Below are 21,444 nucleotides of genomic sequence, written 5' to 3'. Positions count from 1 at the left end.
TCTACTATATATATATATATATATATATGTTAATTTAATAAATCTACGTAATATGTTATATAAATTAAGACGATTTTTATGCAGAATCCTTTAACATTTTTTTTTTTTTTTTTAGATTTTGGAAGGATTTCTAATTATTATAAAATAGTAGGAGAGATATAATTATAAATTTTAAATCACTTATTATTTTTAATTAATTAACTTTAAAATATTAATATATTCAAAATTAAGATTATAAATTAATGCGCTACGGTTAAATTAGAGACTGAATATATTATTAAAAAAACTGTGACAATTGGAAAAGCATTTAGTAATATCCAAGTAATTCAATTAGGTTTGATTTAGATTGTGTTTTAGCTACGACACGAATTTTATTGTCCTTTAACTCACTCTTTTCTTAAAATTTCAGACAAATATGATAATTTAATAATAAGACGGCATTTTTCCTGTTGTTTTTTTTAGTCTGTAATCTCTTGATTTTGTCGAATTTTTTCATTTTTCAGACAGAAAACTTCATATACTGTACATTAATATAGATATAAGAATGTCGCTTGGAAAATTATAACACGTATAAATATTCAATTAAAATGTAAAATTACCCAATTAAATAATTTTTATGAGATTTTATCATCGTTAGTTTCTAGTCAAGACTTTCTTTAGTAGTTATGTCAGTCATTTAATTTTCTATACGATCATATTTGATGGAAACGAGTTTGTAACATGACTATTTATTTAACAACTAATTACTTAAGCGAGAAATTTCACTATTCACTTTCTAGAATCTAGAATTACAATTTATCAAGTACTTTGTTTACAGAATTTTTAAATGAAATTATAAAAGTTTTATATTAACTTTCTCAATTTCTCGTTAATATGATGTTTGTAATTTCATAAACTGATGTAAGAGAATTTGAATGTAACATTAAGCATTGTTCTTCGGTCTATTATTCTTTATAAGATAAACAAAATGTAAATTTTATGCTAAATTATCGATAAATAATGCTCAAGATGATATTCGATTTTTCTTTGTAGAGTTTCATACCAAAATCACTTTTATTGACCTCTTCCATCTTGTTTGAATCATTCAGTCTTCCTTTATTCAAAAAAAGTTTTCTTTGAATTTTAAGATGCGGTGGAAGATTCCCTATTTAATTATTAAACATTTATACAGAAATAATATTCATCAAAATGTATTTCGGACAATAAATAATTCCACTAGACATGTAAGGAAGGTGAGTTCTACATGCTTCTACATCACATGTAGTTATCATATCATCGGATAGCTTTTATTATTCAATTCAATGTCATGTTGGAATATCAAATTACAATTTTGTCGACACGAAATTCCAGCTGTTTATCTACAATGCTATTATTGGTCATGAAAGTCAATTTTATGGAAATGTTCAAGGAGTTTAAAAAAAAAAAAAATCCTTGTCGATGATTAAAAGGAATGGAAAGGTCACAGTGACATTCTTGTAAATATTTTAACGAATTAAAATATAGCAATATTTAAATTAATTTATTATAAGATAACATAATATTAACTTATGTTAATAAATGAGGAAAACAGAAACATGATTGGAAAGCTTAAACAAGCCATTCAAGCCTCTTGAGTGATAGCTAATGCAACGTCGTAGGTGGCATTGGAACTTAAAAAACAACTTTGTAAGGATATGACTGGGCTAAAAAATAGTCGAGAAATTTAAAATCTAATGCATCGAATTGGATTTTCTGCCAGTTTCGATTAAATTGTGCCATCGGCTAGCCCATACGAGACCGAAATGGTGAGAGATAGGTAACGAGCATGGATGAGAGGGACATAATTGGATTCGAACTCACCTTCCTTAAGGCTGTAGTGGAATTCTTTACTCTGAATCGAATACAAAAATCTTTTTCGTTATTATATTTATTAAATAATCTATATCTAATTAAGATTATAACAAAATTACTTTTATATCATTTTAATTAAATATTAAAATTAATTTATATAACATTTCATTTGGTAATTTTTAATTAAATGAATATTTATATGGTTTAGAAATGATTAAGTATTTTAATTAATATACGCGTGGTATACGAATATAAATAATGAGTAATAATGGAAAGTAAAGAAGTAAGTACTTTTTACCATTGCGAGATTTTTATAAGTACTTTGTGAGAATATTCAGAATATGAAAAATGCTAACAAATCTGAAACAGTGTGTGGTTCTTAACATTTTTCACATAATAATATTTATTCTTACAATGGAAAAATGACGGAGACAAGTATTACATGTAAGATGCTTTCTCGTTGATGAAGTAAAACGCTCTTAAAAATACTAATACATTGATTTTTACAAGGAAAACAAATTTTTAAAACGTTTATAATGCCGATAACAGTAATTTATTTTATTTAATGAGATAGAAATCATGATTCCGACTCTAACTTCAAAGTTTAAAATAAATCTTCTAGAATTTAATAGGCTTTTCGATTAAAAGAAGTTCTCATCCGATATCTGTTTGGCAACTGTATATAGAAGCTATTGTATTAAGTAATTCACTTTAAAACTGCATTAGAAATAAATGTTTATTTAACTCTTCACGAGCAATTTAAATGCTTAACGCTAATAGCAGACAAAATAATGCGTTTCGAATTACAATTATATTGAGTAGAGCAATATTCTACAAGTCATTTTGCGATGAATTAATTCTGCATTTTCAATATTCGTTTCTTCTACAAATTTTATAATTGTTAATAAATATTTCATTTATTTAAAAGTTGATCAGAGCATTCAACACCGTCGAATAAATGAAATCATAGTAAAAATTTGAAACTATTCTTCTCTCGTACACTAAATAATATATAAGATATTAATGTAGATGTCAAAATTAAAAATTAATTCGATTAAATTGATTAATTTTTCTTAAAAAATAATTAAAGCTCTTTATAAATTTATAATTGTAAGTTAATATTTAAGTTTCCTGTGTCAGCAATAAAATGATGAACTGGATTTTTCAATAATTTATTTATAAAATATTGAAAAGAATAAAACGAAAGCTGCATGATATACGTTTGAAAATAATTACGATAAGCACTTATGTCGATTGTATCGTACAATGCTATATCATGGCACGAAGTAGCATTATAAATTACACGTAATATGCGGTACATGTATTGCAAATAGCTACAGTATGTATTTACATAATTATGAAGAACCTCCTCTACAAAAATACATCGGAGATTAATATGGGCATAACAACGTAAGAATATAATTAAAGTTTTACTCCTTTCATAAAACAACTAAAGAACGTCTTTTCTATATTTTGTGTTAAATATAAGACGTGGAATGAATTTAATAAAATTCTGTAAAACTGCTTTCATTTTTCTGATAAGCTTTATTTTAATTAAAATTTAATTCATATTTAATAAAGAGTGATATGCAAGTTTTAAATTTATTCAAAAGAAATGTTGTATATTTGATTATGCATTCGAGAAAATGTAATCTTTAATTACTTAAGTGCATAAATTATACTTTAATCTATTCATGATAAACATTATTCGTGCAATTCATCAATTCTATCAGCCGATTAGTAATCGAAATTCCTTAATTATGACTCCTAGTCTTTAATGTTAATCAGGAAAGGCTATCTATTGTAAACTTGTATAAGATGAATTAATATTTATAATTCTCTCCTATTTTCCTATACTCATACATATGGAAAGATTAGCGACTCTAAATTTAGTTGAATGTGTTTACTTAAGCCGCATTAAATCTGTATCAAAACAATCGGAATTAAGCCAGGAATTTCATTACAAAAATTGATATTTTTGGGACAGAATTTTCATTTTAAAAATTTAAATCAAATGCTTTTTAAAATTTTATGAATTTAATAAGATTTTCTGGCAATATTATTGAAAGGAGTTTGGGAAAAGAAATAACCTGTCTAACTTATTACTTTAAGCCAAGTCAATGTTATATATATGATAACTACGAGGAGAAAATATTAATAATATCGTTGTTTTTCTCATCAAAAATTCTATAGAAAAACAACGAAGATATTTATCATTCAGTTGTGATATTTTCTCGAATGCGGATATATTTTATTATTTAAAATATCTACTTTAATGTTTTATTTATTTTAATAATATTATGGAAAGCAATAACGACTAAAGTTACTTTTTTTTATATTTTATATTTCAGCAAAGGCCTCAAAAGCTCTCACTGTGCCAAAGTTTTCGTCGAGATGCACACATCAAATGTTTAGTTTTAACTCTGTTAATTTTCGGATGCCTCGCAGCCCTTGCTTGGTGTCGTATGGCAGAAGTTACTCGTTTAGTTGTGAATTTTCAAAGTTTTCCCATTACAAGTCGACGAAGAGTAAGTCCTTGTGACGAAGGTTATATCTATATTCCTATAGCCTTCATGGTAATGTTATATTTGGTATACCTGGTGGAATGCTGGCACTGTAGCACACGTTTAGAACTGACATATAATGTCGATGCCAGCGTGGTATACGATCACATTCAGCAGATGCGCGAGTCTCAACCGATGATCTGGTGGAAAGCCATTTGCTATCATTACGTTCGACGAAGTAGGCAAGTAACCAGGTATAGAAATGGCGATGCGTACACCACGACCCAGATATACTTCGAAAGAGTGAACTCGCACTCTTCCGGATCATGTTTTACATATACAAACTGTGGTGTAAAAGACATCTCAAAGAAGTTAGTCGATTTAGAAAAACATCCGGCTACAAAAATAAGATTCAGCAAAGGTTTCGCTTTCGCAAACATTGAAGCTGCTAATGAGTTCGAGGAACAAAGAATGAGATTTTTTTTAGAAAATGAGCGGATCGATGATTATATGGAAATGAGAGAAGGATTAGATTTGGTTGGAGTCAACTTCCAAGAATACATGGTGGCCTTCGCAGATCCAGATAGATTGCCGTGGTACGTCTCTCATTTGGTGTTCTGGTTATTCTCTATGGTGTTATTGTCATGGCCACTAAGAGTTCTTATTGAATTCAAAACGGCTTACGTCCATTATCAAGTAACCAAGTTATTCGGTGTGAACTACCTCACTCCTGCAAGCGGTACCCGAGTGCCAGATAGAATGTCTCGCGGAAGCACGGTAGACAGTTCAGAAATAGAGCATTTAATTTCCAATAATTTTACTTTGGCTCCTAGTTATTCCGAAGCCCTGTTACTAGACACATCCAGGATGACGCAGCTAGTACACAGGGATACTAATGGCAATCTACCGAATGGAATATGCCCTACGGATTCCATCTTGGCTTCGCGCGATTCTCTAATGGAAAATTACGGAAGTGTATCTAGAAGGCCCCAATCTATCAGTCGTACTTCTCTACCCAGTGGACAGGTTGTTTTTGTAGTATCTCCACTCACACCAGACATCAGGCACGAGTTCGATTCAAGTAGAGATCCACCCGCCTTTCAACATGATGATGAATGTCCGCCCACTTATGAAGATGCTCTTCGCATCTGCCGCCCCCTCTTGCCTCTCAGACGTTCCTTAACTGAGAGGAATTTTCAACGTCCAGTTTGCCCAAATCGTTTACAAGGACGATCGCTATCTGCCAGCATCGATGTATCTGAAACGGCTTTATAAGGTCGCGCGATTGTAAAATAATTTGCTATTTTCTGTTAACGCTAATTTACCCCAAGCAACGAATTCGTTTAAAAGCATATACAAATATACGGCAATGTGTATATACAAGATATATATATATATATATATATGAAAATAAACAAAATGTTTTTTTTTCCTTTTGCTTTAAAGGATTTTTTTTATAGAGAAAACGGATGAAAGATGTTCTTCGAGAAAAGAAAGAGAAAAATCGAGTTATCGCGCAGTTCACTATATTCATTATTATTTTTTGACAAATAGACTACGCTAAACATTATTTCTCTGTGATTTTTTTTTATAGTAACTCTTTGACCTTCACGCAACAAGCATTTTTTCCCAACTAAACACAGGTCAAACAGAAATAAAATACAGCTTTTTGGCGGTTCGATTTTTTCCATTTTTTGTCTCTAGAGGTCGCATCTTTAAAGGAATTGACCAAATATTTTTTCTTCTATTTACTTTTCCTTTTTTATTTGTCTTTCTTTTAACAACGGCAGAAAACTTCGCGTTTGAATTTCAAGAAAATCATATTCCGTCTTCAAACGCGAAGTTTCCTGACTTAATATAATTTTTTATTTTTATTTTTGCAATTCAGGTTTAAAAATAATAATAAAGTAATATTTAAATATTTAATTTTCAAAAGATATAATTTACTTTTAAAATAATTATTTATTTAAACTACGTAATCATTTTATTCAAATAAGGAAAAAAAACAGAGTATATATATAATTTTCTATTTAAAAATTCCAATTTTTTTAAACCTTATTTTTTAACGTTGCACAAAATAAACAGAATTAAATAATATTTTATTAAATTTACGGTGTGTAATGCGCTAAATGTTATGCAAATTGCACTTTCAACTTAATTAAGATTGTTCAGTTAAAAATAAAGTTCTTAAAATAAAAAAAAAACCCTGCGATTTCTAACAGTACGATAATGCCTAATGAATATGCAAAACCTTTTACCTGAGTGTCATTTTTCTAACACTCAGTCGCTTACAGATAATCTTAACTTTTGTTTTGAATGCTAAGAATATTATAATGAATATAATTTTATTCTTAAATAAGAATTTGTTTACACTCCGACTAAAAATTAAACTTTAATCTTCGATTATTCATAAATATGAAAATTAATAAATATGCCGTTAAAATAATTTAAAAAAAAGATTTTAAAGTTTAAAGTCAATAGAATTTACAAAAAAAACTAATTTGTTTTCAATCCAACTAGCAAGATTTATGTAATGAAGCATTTTATAAAAATTAATTAGCAGCATAAGTCATTCTGAAGTGATTAGAAGAGTGTAGAAGTCTCTTTTTATAAGAGATATTTTTAATTGAAACTGTCGAATCTTTGAGAATTCTTATTCTCTTTGTAATATTTTACATTGGATGAATCCTAATCGCCTAACTTCAACAATTCGTCTTCTCAGCACGTATTGTATAAAGATAACGCGATTAAAAACTCGAATAATAGCATCGAGTTACTTCCAAGTAATTCGATCTGAGATATTACAGTCGTGTTATATAACAAACAGCGTAACATAAGTCTTCATTAAGTAAATATTTAGAAACGAAAAAGAAAAAGTGGCGAGGAAAGGAAATAATCAAATAATTTGTAACATTTGTTTCGAAAATGTAATGAATAAAGATGATTTACTCAAGTTTATCAGGTAAGTAAATTGCTTAAAAATAATTCAATTGTGGAGAAATATTTACTTACATTTTAAATAATACAATGGAAAGACATTTCTAATCAAAATAAAGTAGTAATTAAATAAAAAAAAAGGGGAGAAAGTATTATCTAAAGCGGCTGTAAATATACTTAGGTATATTATGAGTAGAAGACAAGTTAGACGGTGCCTAATGACAAAAGGTTTTTATTGATCTTAGAGTGCAGAAGAGTAGATGTTCCAACGAAATGAAGTTTTTCAGTCTATTGTTTGATGTAGAAAGTCGTAAACTTGTCTGGAAATAATTAAACGGCAAACAGAAAATCAAGAACTTTAACACGATTGTTTAATTAATTCTACTTAAAATTTTCATTCTGTGTAAATATTTGTGTAGAAGTAATATTTTATCGTAAAGTTAAAACGTTAGGAAAATTTTAATAATATATGATCTTCGGTCGTTTGTGAAGTGCGGATGTTATAATTGCGAAAACACCCTTTAAAGCAAATTATAACGAGTTAAATAGATTTACATTAACGTCAGATCGTAAAAGATGGATGATATATATTATCGCATTATGGTTCGATAGTTTGTAGTGTTATCAAGAAGTTTTGTAGAGAGTAAATGGTACAGATTTGGGTCATGGATCAATATATTCCTTTCCCTCTTCTCCAGGGACACATAACATATGTCAGACATACTCCATTCTTTGCAACAGCTTTTATACTGAAGTGGACTTTGTTGATTCTAATCTCATATTTCTTCTAATCACATTTGCTTTCTTAATCTTCATACACTGAAAACGTTTCTTTTACTTTTTATTTTTATCTTAAGATAAAAATGAAAAGTATCCGCAGCTATAAACATTGGTGCCGATTATATATCATCATCTGATATTCTTAAAGCTCTAGGCCTATATATAGCTTGGATGTAACAGCTACTTTTGGTCTGTTTCGTAACACGAATAGGAGAAACTAAGTAGAAACGGGAAAGTAGTATCGCCCATCTACTTCCATCTGTTTTTTGGACTAACACCCGTTTCGAATACAAAACCAATCTTTGGAATTCAGGGGTTAAACTCGTTGCTACGCAACTGATGGAAAAACTATTTTTTCAGAATACCTACATAAAATTTCACTCGCAGAATCCTGGTAAAATAAAAGTTATTACTCGATTTATTTATTTTTTTTATACTAAAAGTAAAAATGAAAATTTAGTTTTATTTCTGGCAAGTTTTCTTGCATATCACTTGATTGGTTAAATTTTTATACGCCGAAATGTTTACCAGTGAGAATAGATTTTTCTTATTTCTGCTGTTAAAAAGAAAAGATGGCGTTTAATTAACAAAACAACACAACTGTAAGAAACATTACGAATGTCTAGAACTAGAAGAATTAGATAATTAAGCGTAAGATGTTATTTAATTAATTGAAAACTTGGTTTCGTTATCAGTTGTTCTAATCGTTATTAAAGTTATCTCGATAAGTTAGTAAATATTCATGAAGCCATTATCTGTATCAAAGATATCATCTGTGTTTGACAGTGAAAGATGTGGGCGATATCAAGAAAGGAAAAATTTTTAGTTGATTTTGTTGTTAATTAACTATTATTATGCGTGTACAGAATTTTATTTTCTATACATTAATTAAAATTTCATAAATATTAATTATTAAAATTACTTTTTAATAATCACAGTCACAACTTTCTATTAAACTTATCTCTGGTGTGTTAAAAAATAATAAAGGAAAGAAGTAACGAAACAAAGTTACTTTATATTGAAATTCTCTAAAGATAGATTCTTTTACGCTGAGCAACTGTAAGAGTTATTCTTGACTTCACTAATTAAAATAGCCGGAAAAGAGTATCTGACACGAGATTGAGAAGTTTTCAAAGTGTCTATTCAAAGAAAATAATAGTATCGCGTTTCAAAATTCAAGATTTAACGCCTCCACCCGAAAATCCGGCTTTCTAAAAAGTTGCCATTGTTGCCTCGTTTGATGTATTATTCGTCCGGATATTCCTGTTAGGTTCAATGTTCTTTCAACGATTTCACAGAAGATTGAACAGGATTTTTCTTTCAAAAAATGGAATAAACATTTTAAACTTTCTTCTTCATTCTAATACTTGCCTGACTTTATTATTGACTACGTCTAAAACATAAAAATATCCATATTACCCACGTTCTGAACAATCTACGTTTTCCGTTATTTAAAACACTTGAAACCGAATTTTTCAAATCAATTTTTTTTGTCTTGTATCACTAGAAAATTCTTTAAAGTTTCGGAGATTTGATCATCGTTTTTTTCCAATTAGCAACTTATCACTCAACATTAACGCATTATCCTAGTTTATCTGTTAAAATATGTTCATTTAAAGGTAAAAACTGCTACAAAATTTATGATTTATGATAAAGAAGTTGGTTAATTATTAGAAAACTAACTCCGTAAGATCGATATCGAAATCGAAGAATATAACAGAAGCGAAAGATAAAATAAGATTTCATTCTATCAACGGTTTCTTTAATCCTGAATAATCAATAAAATAAATGAAAGCCACCATTAAATTAGAAAACCCAAGCAAAAGATTATAGAATTTTTCTTTTTTTTACATTAACTTTACAGCAGTTAAACTTTTGGCAATAGTCTAATTGAATTTATGCCAAAACATAGTCAATGAGAAGATTAAGAAATGATTGATTATTGAAAAATAATTATTAAAATAAAGAATAAGTACTTTTATCAATTTTTACCTAATTAATTTAAATGATAAATGATTAATATTTAACAATGAAATAAGAATTTCGAAAGATGCCAAGAAAATTTGGAGAAAAAACAAAATGCAAGAACCAACAACAGATCTATGAATGTAATTATGTTAACGAGGGAAGATGACGATGTAAATATATGCAATAGTGAAATAACTTCGGTATTAATGCATAAAGTTATAAGATAGATGAGAAATGGAGATAAAGGAATTGGCTTGCTAATAAGCTATCATGTCATGCACAAATGCTTATGGCATATCAAAATTAACGTCTGAAATTCTTTAAATGTCTGTCTGTCTACCACTAACCAGAAGAATTCATTCGGAAACTTCTGATATATCTCGACATTAAATCAACGCTTCCGTTGCTTCAGGCAAAATTTTCGGATTTGCAAAGTAGCCCTAACACTACTTTCAAAAATTTTTCTAGTTTCCTAAGTACCCCGAAGGGCATTGCAGTTTTGCGAAATTTCCAACGAAAATTAAGAAAACATTATCATTTAAATGCAAAAGAAACTAAAATAGCAAATTAGTAAAAGTCCTAGAATTTAGAATAAGTGAAATCCAATTATTTTAATTAAATTTTGAAAAAAACGGATTTTTGTCGTCAAAAGTCCATTAATTAATTAAATCTAATTACTGTGTAAGTCTGCGATTTAGTGACCTCAGCTTTTGGTCAAAACAAAACGCTATTTAAAAACTCTTCTTGAAAAAATAAATTAAATATAGGCCTATTTTTAAAAATTTAGCGAAGAAGTTATTTTTGAAATTCAATATAAGTTTCATATGTTATAGGCTATAGCAATGCTGCCCAACCTATTGCCCCCGAGCCAAATCAGACCCGCAAACATATTTGACAGATCCTTATAAATGATAGAAATAGACCTATTTTAATCTATATATAGAGCCTACCAATTATTGCTGGTAGTCGGTCGTGTGTTCGCACCTCATCAACAGACTGGTCACGTGGAATTTTTCAGATTTTCTTCACGTGTTTAACACATAAACAGGAGTCAGTTCCCCCATAAAAACTTCCCGGGAGGCATCAATCCAATCCAATCGTACTTTATAATATGGAATATATAAAATATTTGTACCTTCCTACGACTTTTCGAATTTTTTTGGCGGGCCAAATTGCTCACAAGTTTGGGCGCCACTGCAATTGCTATTGTAGAATAATAATAATAGGCCTAATAATAGAAAACAATAATTATCAGTTTCCAAAATTATTCAGTAATGTATTCGTTCTAAATCTCAAAATTCCAATTTTTAAAATTATTATAAGGAAAAATTCTTTTATGGAATAATAATAATGTTTTATATTTGAAAATCTCGTGTTTTTATAGGAAATAAATCGTATATAACAAAAGGAATAAAGTGGAAGAGAACCACAAAACTTTAAAACAGCTTAATTCTATCCTACAAATCGGATCACAAAATACATCATATTTATTGTGTAGACTCTATAATTCTATTTAAATAAGCTTTAGAATCTAGTTATAAATTTTCAAAGATTTAAAAATTTCTAAAAGCAAGAATTTATACTTTATTCTCTTTTTCAAAGTGGATATAAACGGAATCTTTATTATTATTATTATTTTTCTTTTCTTTTCTTTTCTTTTTTATTTTAACCTTCAACTTTAGCAACCATTATGACGAAAATGACGTCATTTTTCAACAAGATCTACCGTTTTCCTGACGGAAATCGCAGCACCATTAAACGATCCAACACACACTGTACTTTGCTTCTGCTGTTTCAGCCTCAATTTCCGTTTACTGATGCAAGCTGATTTTTAAATTGCACTAAATTTGCTCGCTTAATACAAAAAATAAACATTTTAACAAAGTAAAATTTTAATTTAAAAAAAAACCACCCAGAAAATAATTAATTCCGATCGATCTTAAGGTGAAGTCGTAGACATATAATCGATTAGAATTATGCATCACGATTTACATCCATTCCAACTAATAATATAAATCTTAGCCTCAATACTTTAGCAATACTTTTGAATATTATCTCTTCGTAACAGCTGTATCAAATCGTATGATGATAATGAGATGTGATAAAGTGAATGTTCTAATTAATCACTCAAAATATTTTTTTATATCATCGGTGACATTATTGAGTTTGGCAAGTAGAAATATTCAAAAGTGATATCGTTGTTACGTTAGTCAAAAATTAAGATATGAGTAATGCCACTGATAAATTAGCCAGTCAAAAATTATGAATTTACGTGTCACAACTGTTGACTAATTATAGAATACCAAAAATACGAACTTAAAACTTATTTAAGACTGTTAACAAGTTTATAATGAAATTTCGATCGAATTTTTATTTTAGAAATTTCCTTCTTTTTTTTAATATACAGTTTCTCAATTTTTGTAAATGGTAGATAACGTTTCTTTCACGCTTATGAAAATATATATCAACGATTGAAAGTGTTTTTGTTGTAATAATTCGTCGTTACTAGTTGTATCTTCCGTGCTCTTTGTGTTAAGGGTCTCAGCTGTGATATATTGCCTTTAATGGATAGAGATTTCTCACAGGGTTTACTGTTGGAGGAATGGAACTGGAAAATCGATTACAACTAGCGATTGTTACAAAGACTACCTCTAATCATTGTAACGTCTATTCAGTGTAAAATAAAACGCCACCCTCCTTTATAAACAAAATCGTACTTTTCTGCTTTTACGACAAAAACCATTACTTTAAACCCCGAAAACACATCGATCATATTTTACGGTTTTAATTTTAAAGCTAGAAATAAGTTATTTATTAAGACCTTCGAACTCTTACAACAGAACACTTCTGTAAAAAAGAAGCCCTCATTACATTTAAAAAAATAACTTTTACATTGCAACTAATCATTAACTTTCTACATGACTGTTAATGATTTACTAAATGTTGTAAATAATAAGATTTACAACAGATAGCTATGAATTATTTTTTGGCTCCATTAAAATGCTTATTCCTTACTAAATATATTAAAATTATAGGCTATGTAAATCATATTCCAAGAATTTATAACTTATTAAACATTATAGCTATAATTTTGTAAGTTGGAAGTTTATTTAGTGTAAAATAATTTTAATCTATTCTCAAAATTTATCTAATTATATTTAAATATATATATTTATTTATTTACTTGTTTGTGTAAAGTACGACAACCAAATGAAGTTAATAAGAGAGATATGAGATGGACGATAATATAACTTATTAAATGTACGTTTCCTTTAGGAAATTTATATTATTCAATCGAAATATTCATTATTATGTAATAAAATACAAAGTTTATAATCTTTGTTTGTATTATATCTATTTTATACAGGTTATAAACATTAATAACTTTAAATTAGAAGTAATATAAGAATAATTTATACGATTACTTCAATTTATCTCTCTTACACATCCTCTCTTCTCTTAAATATCAAGTAATGGTAGCTAGATGCTATAGCAGTGCATATGTGATAAATTAAATAATTATAATTGATTTCAAATTATATTAATCGAATTTAAACGTGAAGTATTGCGTTAAATTTATTATAGTCTGAAACCAATTTCAGCTATTTTAATAATAACGAGATATTTAAATTTATAACAAATATACTAGGCTAATATTTATAAAGTTCTTCAATAATAAAGTCACTTAATCTGGCAAATTTTAATTCATTTATAACTACTTTAAATTAATTAAATCGCAAATGAGGCATACTTTCTGAATTGATGTTAATAAAATATTGTTTAGGCTCCTTTCTAATGATTAAAGGAGTTAATGTTTTAATGCTTTGGAGTTTGATAAAGTCTTAAAGTTCAACAGAGATAACAGATGGCAAGTTTGTGAAATAATAGACTCCAAGCAGGAAAATATTACTAAAGAAAATTGACAAAGTGAATTACAACATAAAGTATATATATATTTTTTTTTCTTTCTTTCCTTCACTCAATAGTTGGAAGAGTTAGAGTTGGCTAATCTCCAATCCATTTATAAGAATCAAATATTCTCATATTTCCTGATATTTTAACTTATATATTTTTAAAATCAGTATAGAGAAACATTTTGAAGTTTGAAACAATTCTATTTTTCATTATTAAAATCACTAATTCATTCAATAAAAGTCTGTACAAAAATACATAAAGTAGGATTTTTAATTTAAATTTAAAAACAGATTTGAAATGAGTTTGTTCATTATGAATTATTTGATTAAAAATTCTTTGTTTTTTTTTTTTTTACTGTTTGTCATTTGATATTTCTGTTTTTATAGAGTGTATTTTATTTTGTTGAAACAGCAATTTCGTTTAACATTGCCAGTGGCGAGTTAACATCTTCTGGGACCCCAGGCAGAAGATACCCTCATCATAATTACATCAAATTAAGCTATAACGTCTAATTTTAGCTATTGAATTATTTGTAAATTATGATATACAATTGCAACGGTAAAATTGCTTTACTGATCTTTCCAATTTCCCATTAAGCATGTGTCTAGTGGGAAATTCGGCACTGTATATATAACATTATTTAACAATTGTAAATAAATAAAATTAGATATCAATGCTAGTTCTTTGCTAGAAAAATCCGAAAGAAAAGTGATATTGAACTTTTTAGAAAGATTATAATATGAATATTTTGTGGCAAGAATAGATCTTATTCAAATCCTTACCAAGAAAGAATTTTAGAAAAAAAACAAGAAAGTCAATCATTTTTGTGATTTTTTTTCTTCTTACAATATATCCAATTCCTCATCTTTGGTGTTTAATCGTTCTACTATATCCTCTATCCAAAAAAGACCATAAAAGTTATCTAAAATTACATTTTTCTACAGACTCACATTCCAAAGCCGGAATAATCTTATTCCAACTTTCGAAGAGTGTATTTGCAGCTGAGCCCAATAAAGTGGATTGTACAGAATTCTTCTACAACAAAGAAGCTCATAGAGGAAAGTAAAAATAATAAATCCGATATATATATTTTTTTTTTTTGTAAATTTAACGCTAAAAAAATATTGACTACACTAAAAGAAATAGAAAATTTTGATAAAGAATCCATTAAAAAAGACCAATTTTTCGGATGATTCTTACTGTATCGATTTTCACAAAGAGTTAACAACCTTATAAATTATTTAAAATCTTGCATGGGTCGAATTGATGAAACAATCCCGATGAAATATTACACGTTATACTTTTCTAATCTGTTTTAAATATTATTGATTTTATTAAAAACACGAATATTAAACAACGCGTAGGAAACAAATTGCGTTTGTTTTAAAAAAAAAAAAAACTTAATAAATTCTTAGAATTAAAAAGAAAAATACAATTTATGTTAAATTTACGTAGACATATATATATTTTTTCGCTTATTTAATTAAAATCAAGCTCAGTTTTAAGCTTGGTTTTAATTTAAAACATTTTATACTCGTTAAATTAATTTTTTTTTAATTTTCTAATTAAAAAATATATTTAATAAATACTTAAAAAGTATCATATTAAAACCTTTAGCGCCCTCTAGTATCGTACGCAACATTCAAAAGTTTTAATAAATTTTCAGTCGATTATTTTTGCACTTTTAAGTACAAAATTTTATAATAATTGTAACGTTTATTATTAAAATAAAAATTTTCTATAATATTAAGTAAAGCGTGAAGTGCTTTAATTATTCATTCGCTTTCTCTTTAATGGTTCCACAAATTAACTATGATAATAGCAAAGTACGAGATTATCCTTAATTTCGACAGAGTTATAATCCATAAATCATTCACCTAATTGTATTTACAGTTTAAATATTCTGGCACGGAATAACTTATTACGTCTTATGAGGTCATCTTTCAAATTATCGGAAATATTTCATTTAAATTATCAAATTTTTAGTGAAATATCACCTTTTTTTTTTAAAAAAAAAACAATCATTACGTGTTTTTAATTGCGTGTTTGTTTCTTCAGTGTTTTGCGTGTTGTTTTATTGCCTAGTTAAATAAATAAATAAATTCTCAATGTATAACAAAGTGGAGAAAATCGATCTGAAGTTCTTCGAATGTAATTTCGAAAATTTTATGTAATTTTATATTTGAAACTAAGTTAATTGATGAAAAATGATATGCTGAAACTATCGTTCTGACGTGTTTTTGTTGCAGTAGCCTTCGGATTTTCTATGAATAAAGTCTTTTCAGAATTCTAATCTGCAAAAAAACTTAATAACCAACCAAAAAAAAAATCAATCTAATGATTTTTCGTGACAATAGTAAGTTTTTGAAAGAGGAAAACAGTGAAGAAACTAGTAATAGACATCAGTCCTTGAAATTATCTGTTTTTATGAAGACAAATTTAAACTAGTCTCGATAGGATAGTTTCTACGTATTTAAATCTATAAAATGATTGTAAAAGCGTCTACACATTTCGTTGAATTAAAATATTAATGTATTATATAAATCTACATTATATATATATACGTATATAACATTAAAAATTTACATATTACATTTGCGAATTTTATTAAAGGAGTACTTGCAAATTTAAATATTTAAGAGAAAGAAAGAAACTCGTGTGTTCGCGACGGCGCTCTAAATTCTGTTTAGAAAACAATTAGCCTATATTTAAAAACATCTGAATATTCTAAATAAATCTTTTAGTGTAGAAGCGCCTAAAAAACGCCATTAGACATTCTGTAAGGTCAAACAAATCCTAAGGATAAAATCAATAAAACAGTACTAGTATCATTCTGTGTATAGCCTACAGATGTTGTAACCTATAAACTTGGATTCTATCATAGGACAAAAAGTAAATCATTTGCAGAATTAAATAAATACATTTTCTTTTGTGTAAGTTTTGAATCATAATTAATCAAATTGCATATAAGATATTGTATATAAGTACTTATAATTCGTCGTTAATATGTAAGCGATGACAATATATTAATATAAGTATCTAGGATAATAATCTATAATTATTCCTGTATTATGCTTACTATAAGCAATGTGCGTGTCTGTAATTTCAATCGTCACCATTGTTATAACGTGTAAAGCCTCTTGCTGAAGAGGAAAATCACCAAAGTTCTAGACTGATTAATTAATTATAAAATGATCGAACATGACGATTATTTTATATAGTTTTTTTATGATTAATTGCTTGTGTATTTAGAAGAGATTTGAATAACTATTGTTTATTTATCTTACATAATTTTATTTTAAGGTAATTAATTTTCACGCATTATTATTCCAGGTAATGAGTAAAGAGAACTAATCAACATTTGAATTAAAGTCGCATTTCAATTTCTATAATTATGCTGAGCCTATAGACTATTCTCATTATTACAGTACATTCTATCATTAGAGTATTGTAACATGCTAAAGATGCAAATATACTAGTTAATATAATTTACATTTTAGTTCAATAATATATAATTTTCACAAAGGAAAACATAATTAAATTTAAATTGTATGATTGAAGATTTTGTACAATGACTATAATAAACTCATTAAGTATAATAATAATAAAGAAATGCAATGACTTGTAAAACGTACAGTACATTCAGGAGGGAAACTGGAAATTTTCCCTGGATCCGGAGAGGACATATGGATCCATAATGGTTTGGTTTATTTGTATTTGACAACACGATACAAGAGCGATATGCCGAGGGAGGATGTCTCTCGGGAGGACTTTCTATAAGTGAAACTGGCCCTTATACAGGTGTTACAAACGTGAAGAAAATCCAAAAAACGCCACGTTGGCCAAACGCAAACCCAGTGTTCAGTGGTTTTATCCACCCAGTCACTGGTGGGCACGGGATGTGTAGTGATTCCTACTCCTATAAAATTAGCGTTATTTTTACTAACAAAAAATAAAATGCTTAAGACTACTTTTATGAATAAAGATACATTATACGTTTTCATTATTCAAAAAACAAACGGCTAAAGGGGCCCGCTGTACCCCCTGCCATACAAACTCTCGAAGTTTGTACATTTAATTATTGGCACGACCCTGAAATATTTAATATGTCAAAACTTAATTATTTTAAATTCATATTTGAAAACACACGAAGGTTTACTTCAATAATTTAAAAGAAAATTCGAAATAACTTTATTGCTAATTTATTTATATATCTTCATTTCATGAAATTGAAATCATTTTAGTTCATACATAGAATTATAAGTCTAGTATAATTTTGTTTCGGAGTCTTTGAATCTAAGATAAGCCACAATGCACGAATATATGATAATATTCTTTACGTTATTCTATATAGCTGATATTTTTAATTAAGTAATTCTGAATAAAAATTTAGATACGACTTAATATTTCATAATAATTTGATTGATCTACAGACATATTTTTCGTAGAAATAGAAAAATTAAAGATTGTTTGTTTCTTTAATGAATGCGATTGGCTCGATCCTAGCATCTTTAAAAAGATACACGTTTCCTAAATGCTTTCTAGTATTTGAGAGCTTCGAATTTCCCTTTGTTAGCAAAGCAATTCGAATACTACGAATACCTCTAATATCCCGCCATATATACAGGCAGAGTTGTCAGATAGATAATGTCAATTATCCTCAAAGTGTCTGTAAAATTTCCCCAAATTACAGAATTTTGCCCAAAAATTTACCACAATATCATCAACATTACAGATACGATTTTGATATTTTCAATACTTGTAACTTTTTATTGAAATATTTTTCAGAAGAGTTATTTAATGAATTTTCACATAATGATTTGGTCTGTGATACTTTGAAAATATTTAAGATATAGGCCTATATTGTATAAACTAGATAGAATAAGGAAAACATACATACAACTATATTTTCAATTNACGACCCTGAAATATTTAATATGTCAAAACTTAATTATTTTAAATTCATATTTGAAAACACACGAAGGTTTACTTCAATAATTTAAAAGAAAATTCGAAATAACTTTATTGCTAATTTATTTATATATCTTCATTTCATGAAATTGAAATCATTTTAGTTCATACATAGAATTATAAGTCTAGTATAATTTTGTTTCGGAGTCTTTGAATCTAAGATAAGCCACAATGCACGAATATATGATAATATTCTTTACGTTATTCTATATAGCTGATATTTTTAATTAAGTAATTCTGAATAAAAATTTAGATACGACTTAATATTTCATAATAATTTGATTGATCTACAGACATATTTTTCGTAGAAATAGAAAAATTAAAGATTGTTTGTTTCTTTAATGAATGCGATTGGCTCGATCCTAGCATCTTTAAAAAGATACACGTTTCCTAAATGCTTTCTAGTATTTGAGAGCTTCGAATTTCCCTTTGTTAGCAAAGCAATTCGAATACTACGAATACCTCTAATATCCCGCCATATATACAGGCAGAGTTGTCAGATAGATAATGTCAATTATCCTCAAAGTGTCTGTAAAATTTCCCCAAATTACAGAATTTTGCCCAAAAATTTACCACAATATCATCAACATTACAGATACGATTTTGATATTTTCAATACTTGTAACTTTTTATTGAAATATTTTTCAGAAGAGTTATTTAATGAATTTTCACATAATGATTTGGTCTGTGATACTTTGAAAATATTTAAGATATAGGCCTATATTGTATAAACTAGATAGAATAAGGAAAACATACATACAACTATATTTTCAATTTATATTATTTCATTTTAATTATTATGAAGAAGTATTTAAAACTTTATAAATTCAACATAAATGTTACTTAAAGTGTAATAAATTCTAGTTAAGTAACATTTAACTTGAAAAGTTATATTTAAAACTTTTCTATAGAAATTTTGCATATTCACGTTAAATTGTCAATGAAACAATCGTAATTGATTTATTTTAATAAGAGCATTGTTATTTATAAATTAGTTCTTAATTTTAAAAATTTGCGATAATCGCTAATACTATAAACAGAGATTTAACAAAACAATTATTAACTGATTTTACTTTCCCAGATATTATATATAACAGTAAAAGTGTGGTAATCTGTCAAAAAATGGCCCCTCCAAGATTTTTACATTTTTGGACTTTAGAGACCTTGAAACGTCGAGAGCGAAATGCGAAAAATTCCGGGTTTTTTTCTTTGTACTGTATATGGATGTTAGTGTGTGTGGGCACGATTTTGTTCACCCTCCTTGAAATTTAATAACTCTTGTGCTTTTTGTCGAATATTTCTGAAATTTTACAGGGAGGTTTGCGTATTGATATTGATGTTATTAAATTTTGGTGGTTTTGGTCGACGGAGTGGGGAGATAAAGGAGGGATCGTGTGTCATATATATCTCGGATAGGGTCGGACTTAATGACGATTTTACTCATTATTAGCATTTACAATTTTTTTTTTAACCCATCCCTACCTTCAAAATTAAGTTTTTTGCCATTTTTATAATAGTTAAAAATATAAAAAGTTTATAATAAAATATCATAACAGATGATGCTATACGCAATTTTAAATGTTGTCCGGAAAGTTAAGCAACTCGTTGCTGGATTTTTTTGAAATAATAATCCTATCTGAACATTTTAATAATACTCTTGGTTAAAAACGTTTCTATTACAATGAAACAAAGATTATTATCTTATAAAATAAAAATACATAATGTAATAAATGATCGGAATTAAGATATATGTGAGATTAAAGGCAAACTAAAATTGATCATCCTTCTTACATCTTTAGTTATATCAGAATGTTCTTATAACAGTATTTTTTATAAAATTGTAGATGTTTTAACAAGCTTATTCGGAATTTTACATGTCCCATATATTAGCATGTCTAAATTCCATTTAGACATGCTAATATATGGGACATAAAAAAGTTTTAAAAAACTATTACCTTTTAATTAAAATACGTTAAATTATTGTTAAATAAAAAAATTATATCTTTACCAATTTCCTCTTTGAGAATATAAAATTCGCTACAAAATTTTCCCAGTAATAGCCTTTCCCCATTTTTTTTCCAGTTGACTTGAAAAGTCCCCATTTCGGGGAGAAACCTCCAATCAGGCAGCGTTGTCTTCAGCAACTCTGATTTAATTTGCTACAAGAAAAGAAGCAGACTAGATCCTGAACGTGTTCAAATGCTTCTTTTCCTAAATAAAAACCTGCAGTTGGTGAAAATGAGAACAATCATTGATCTATTGTAGTTAAGATAGCAATACTAAAAACAAGGTACATGTACTGTAAAACTTAAACTCAAAATAAAAGGATTGAAGTTTCATATCTTAGAATTTAGTAGATTATTTTTCTTCTTACTTTTCGTTTTGCTTTGTCAATTCATTAATATGTAGAAATAAATGAAACAAGTTAAATAATAAGTATTAAATAAAATTCTTAACTAAAACTGAAGTTTACTAAGTTAAGTAATAAGTCATATAAGGTAATTAAGTTTACAAAGTATTCGAAATTTGGTTAATATTC

At 27.6% G+C, this 21,444-nt stretch overlaps 1 protein-coding gene across 1 annotated transcript in view; it reads left to right on the top strand.

The window, feature by feature from the left end:
- LOC111612414 (transmembrane protein 151B-like) overlaps window positions 1-5,766 on the top strand; it is a 23,865-nt gene extending 18,099 nt beyond the window's left edge. Inside the window, exon 2 of the mRNA XM_023353620.1 lies at window positions 4,182-5,766. Within this exon, the coding sequence (XP_023209388.1) occupies window positions 4,182-5,609 (1,428 nt within the window). The 3' untranslated portion in view covers window positions 5,610-5,766. The remainder of the gene's footprint in view (window positions 1-4,181) is intronic.
- Window positions 5,767-21,444: the final 15,678 nt, after the last annotated feature.

Source organism: Centruroides sculpturatus, unplaced genomic scaffold (genome assembly GCF_000671375.1).
Source record: "Centruroides sculpturatus isolate CEXI.00-Female unplaced genomic scaffold, Cexi_2.0 scaffold1777, whole genome shotgun sequence".
Classification (NCBI taxonomy): Eukaryota; Metazoa; Arthropoda; class Arachnida; order Scorpiones; family Buthidae; genus Centruroides; species Centruroides sculpturatus.
This window is presented reverse-complemented; position numbering and strand designations above follow the sequence as displayed.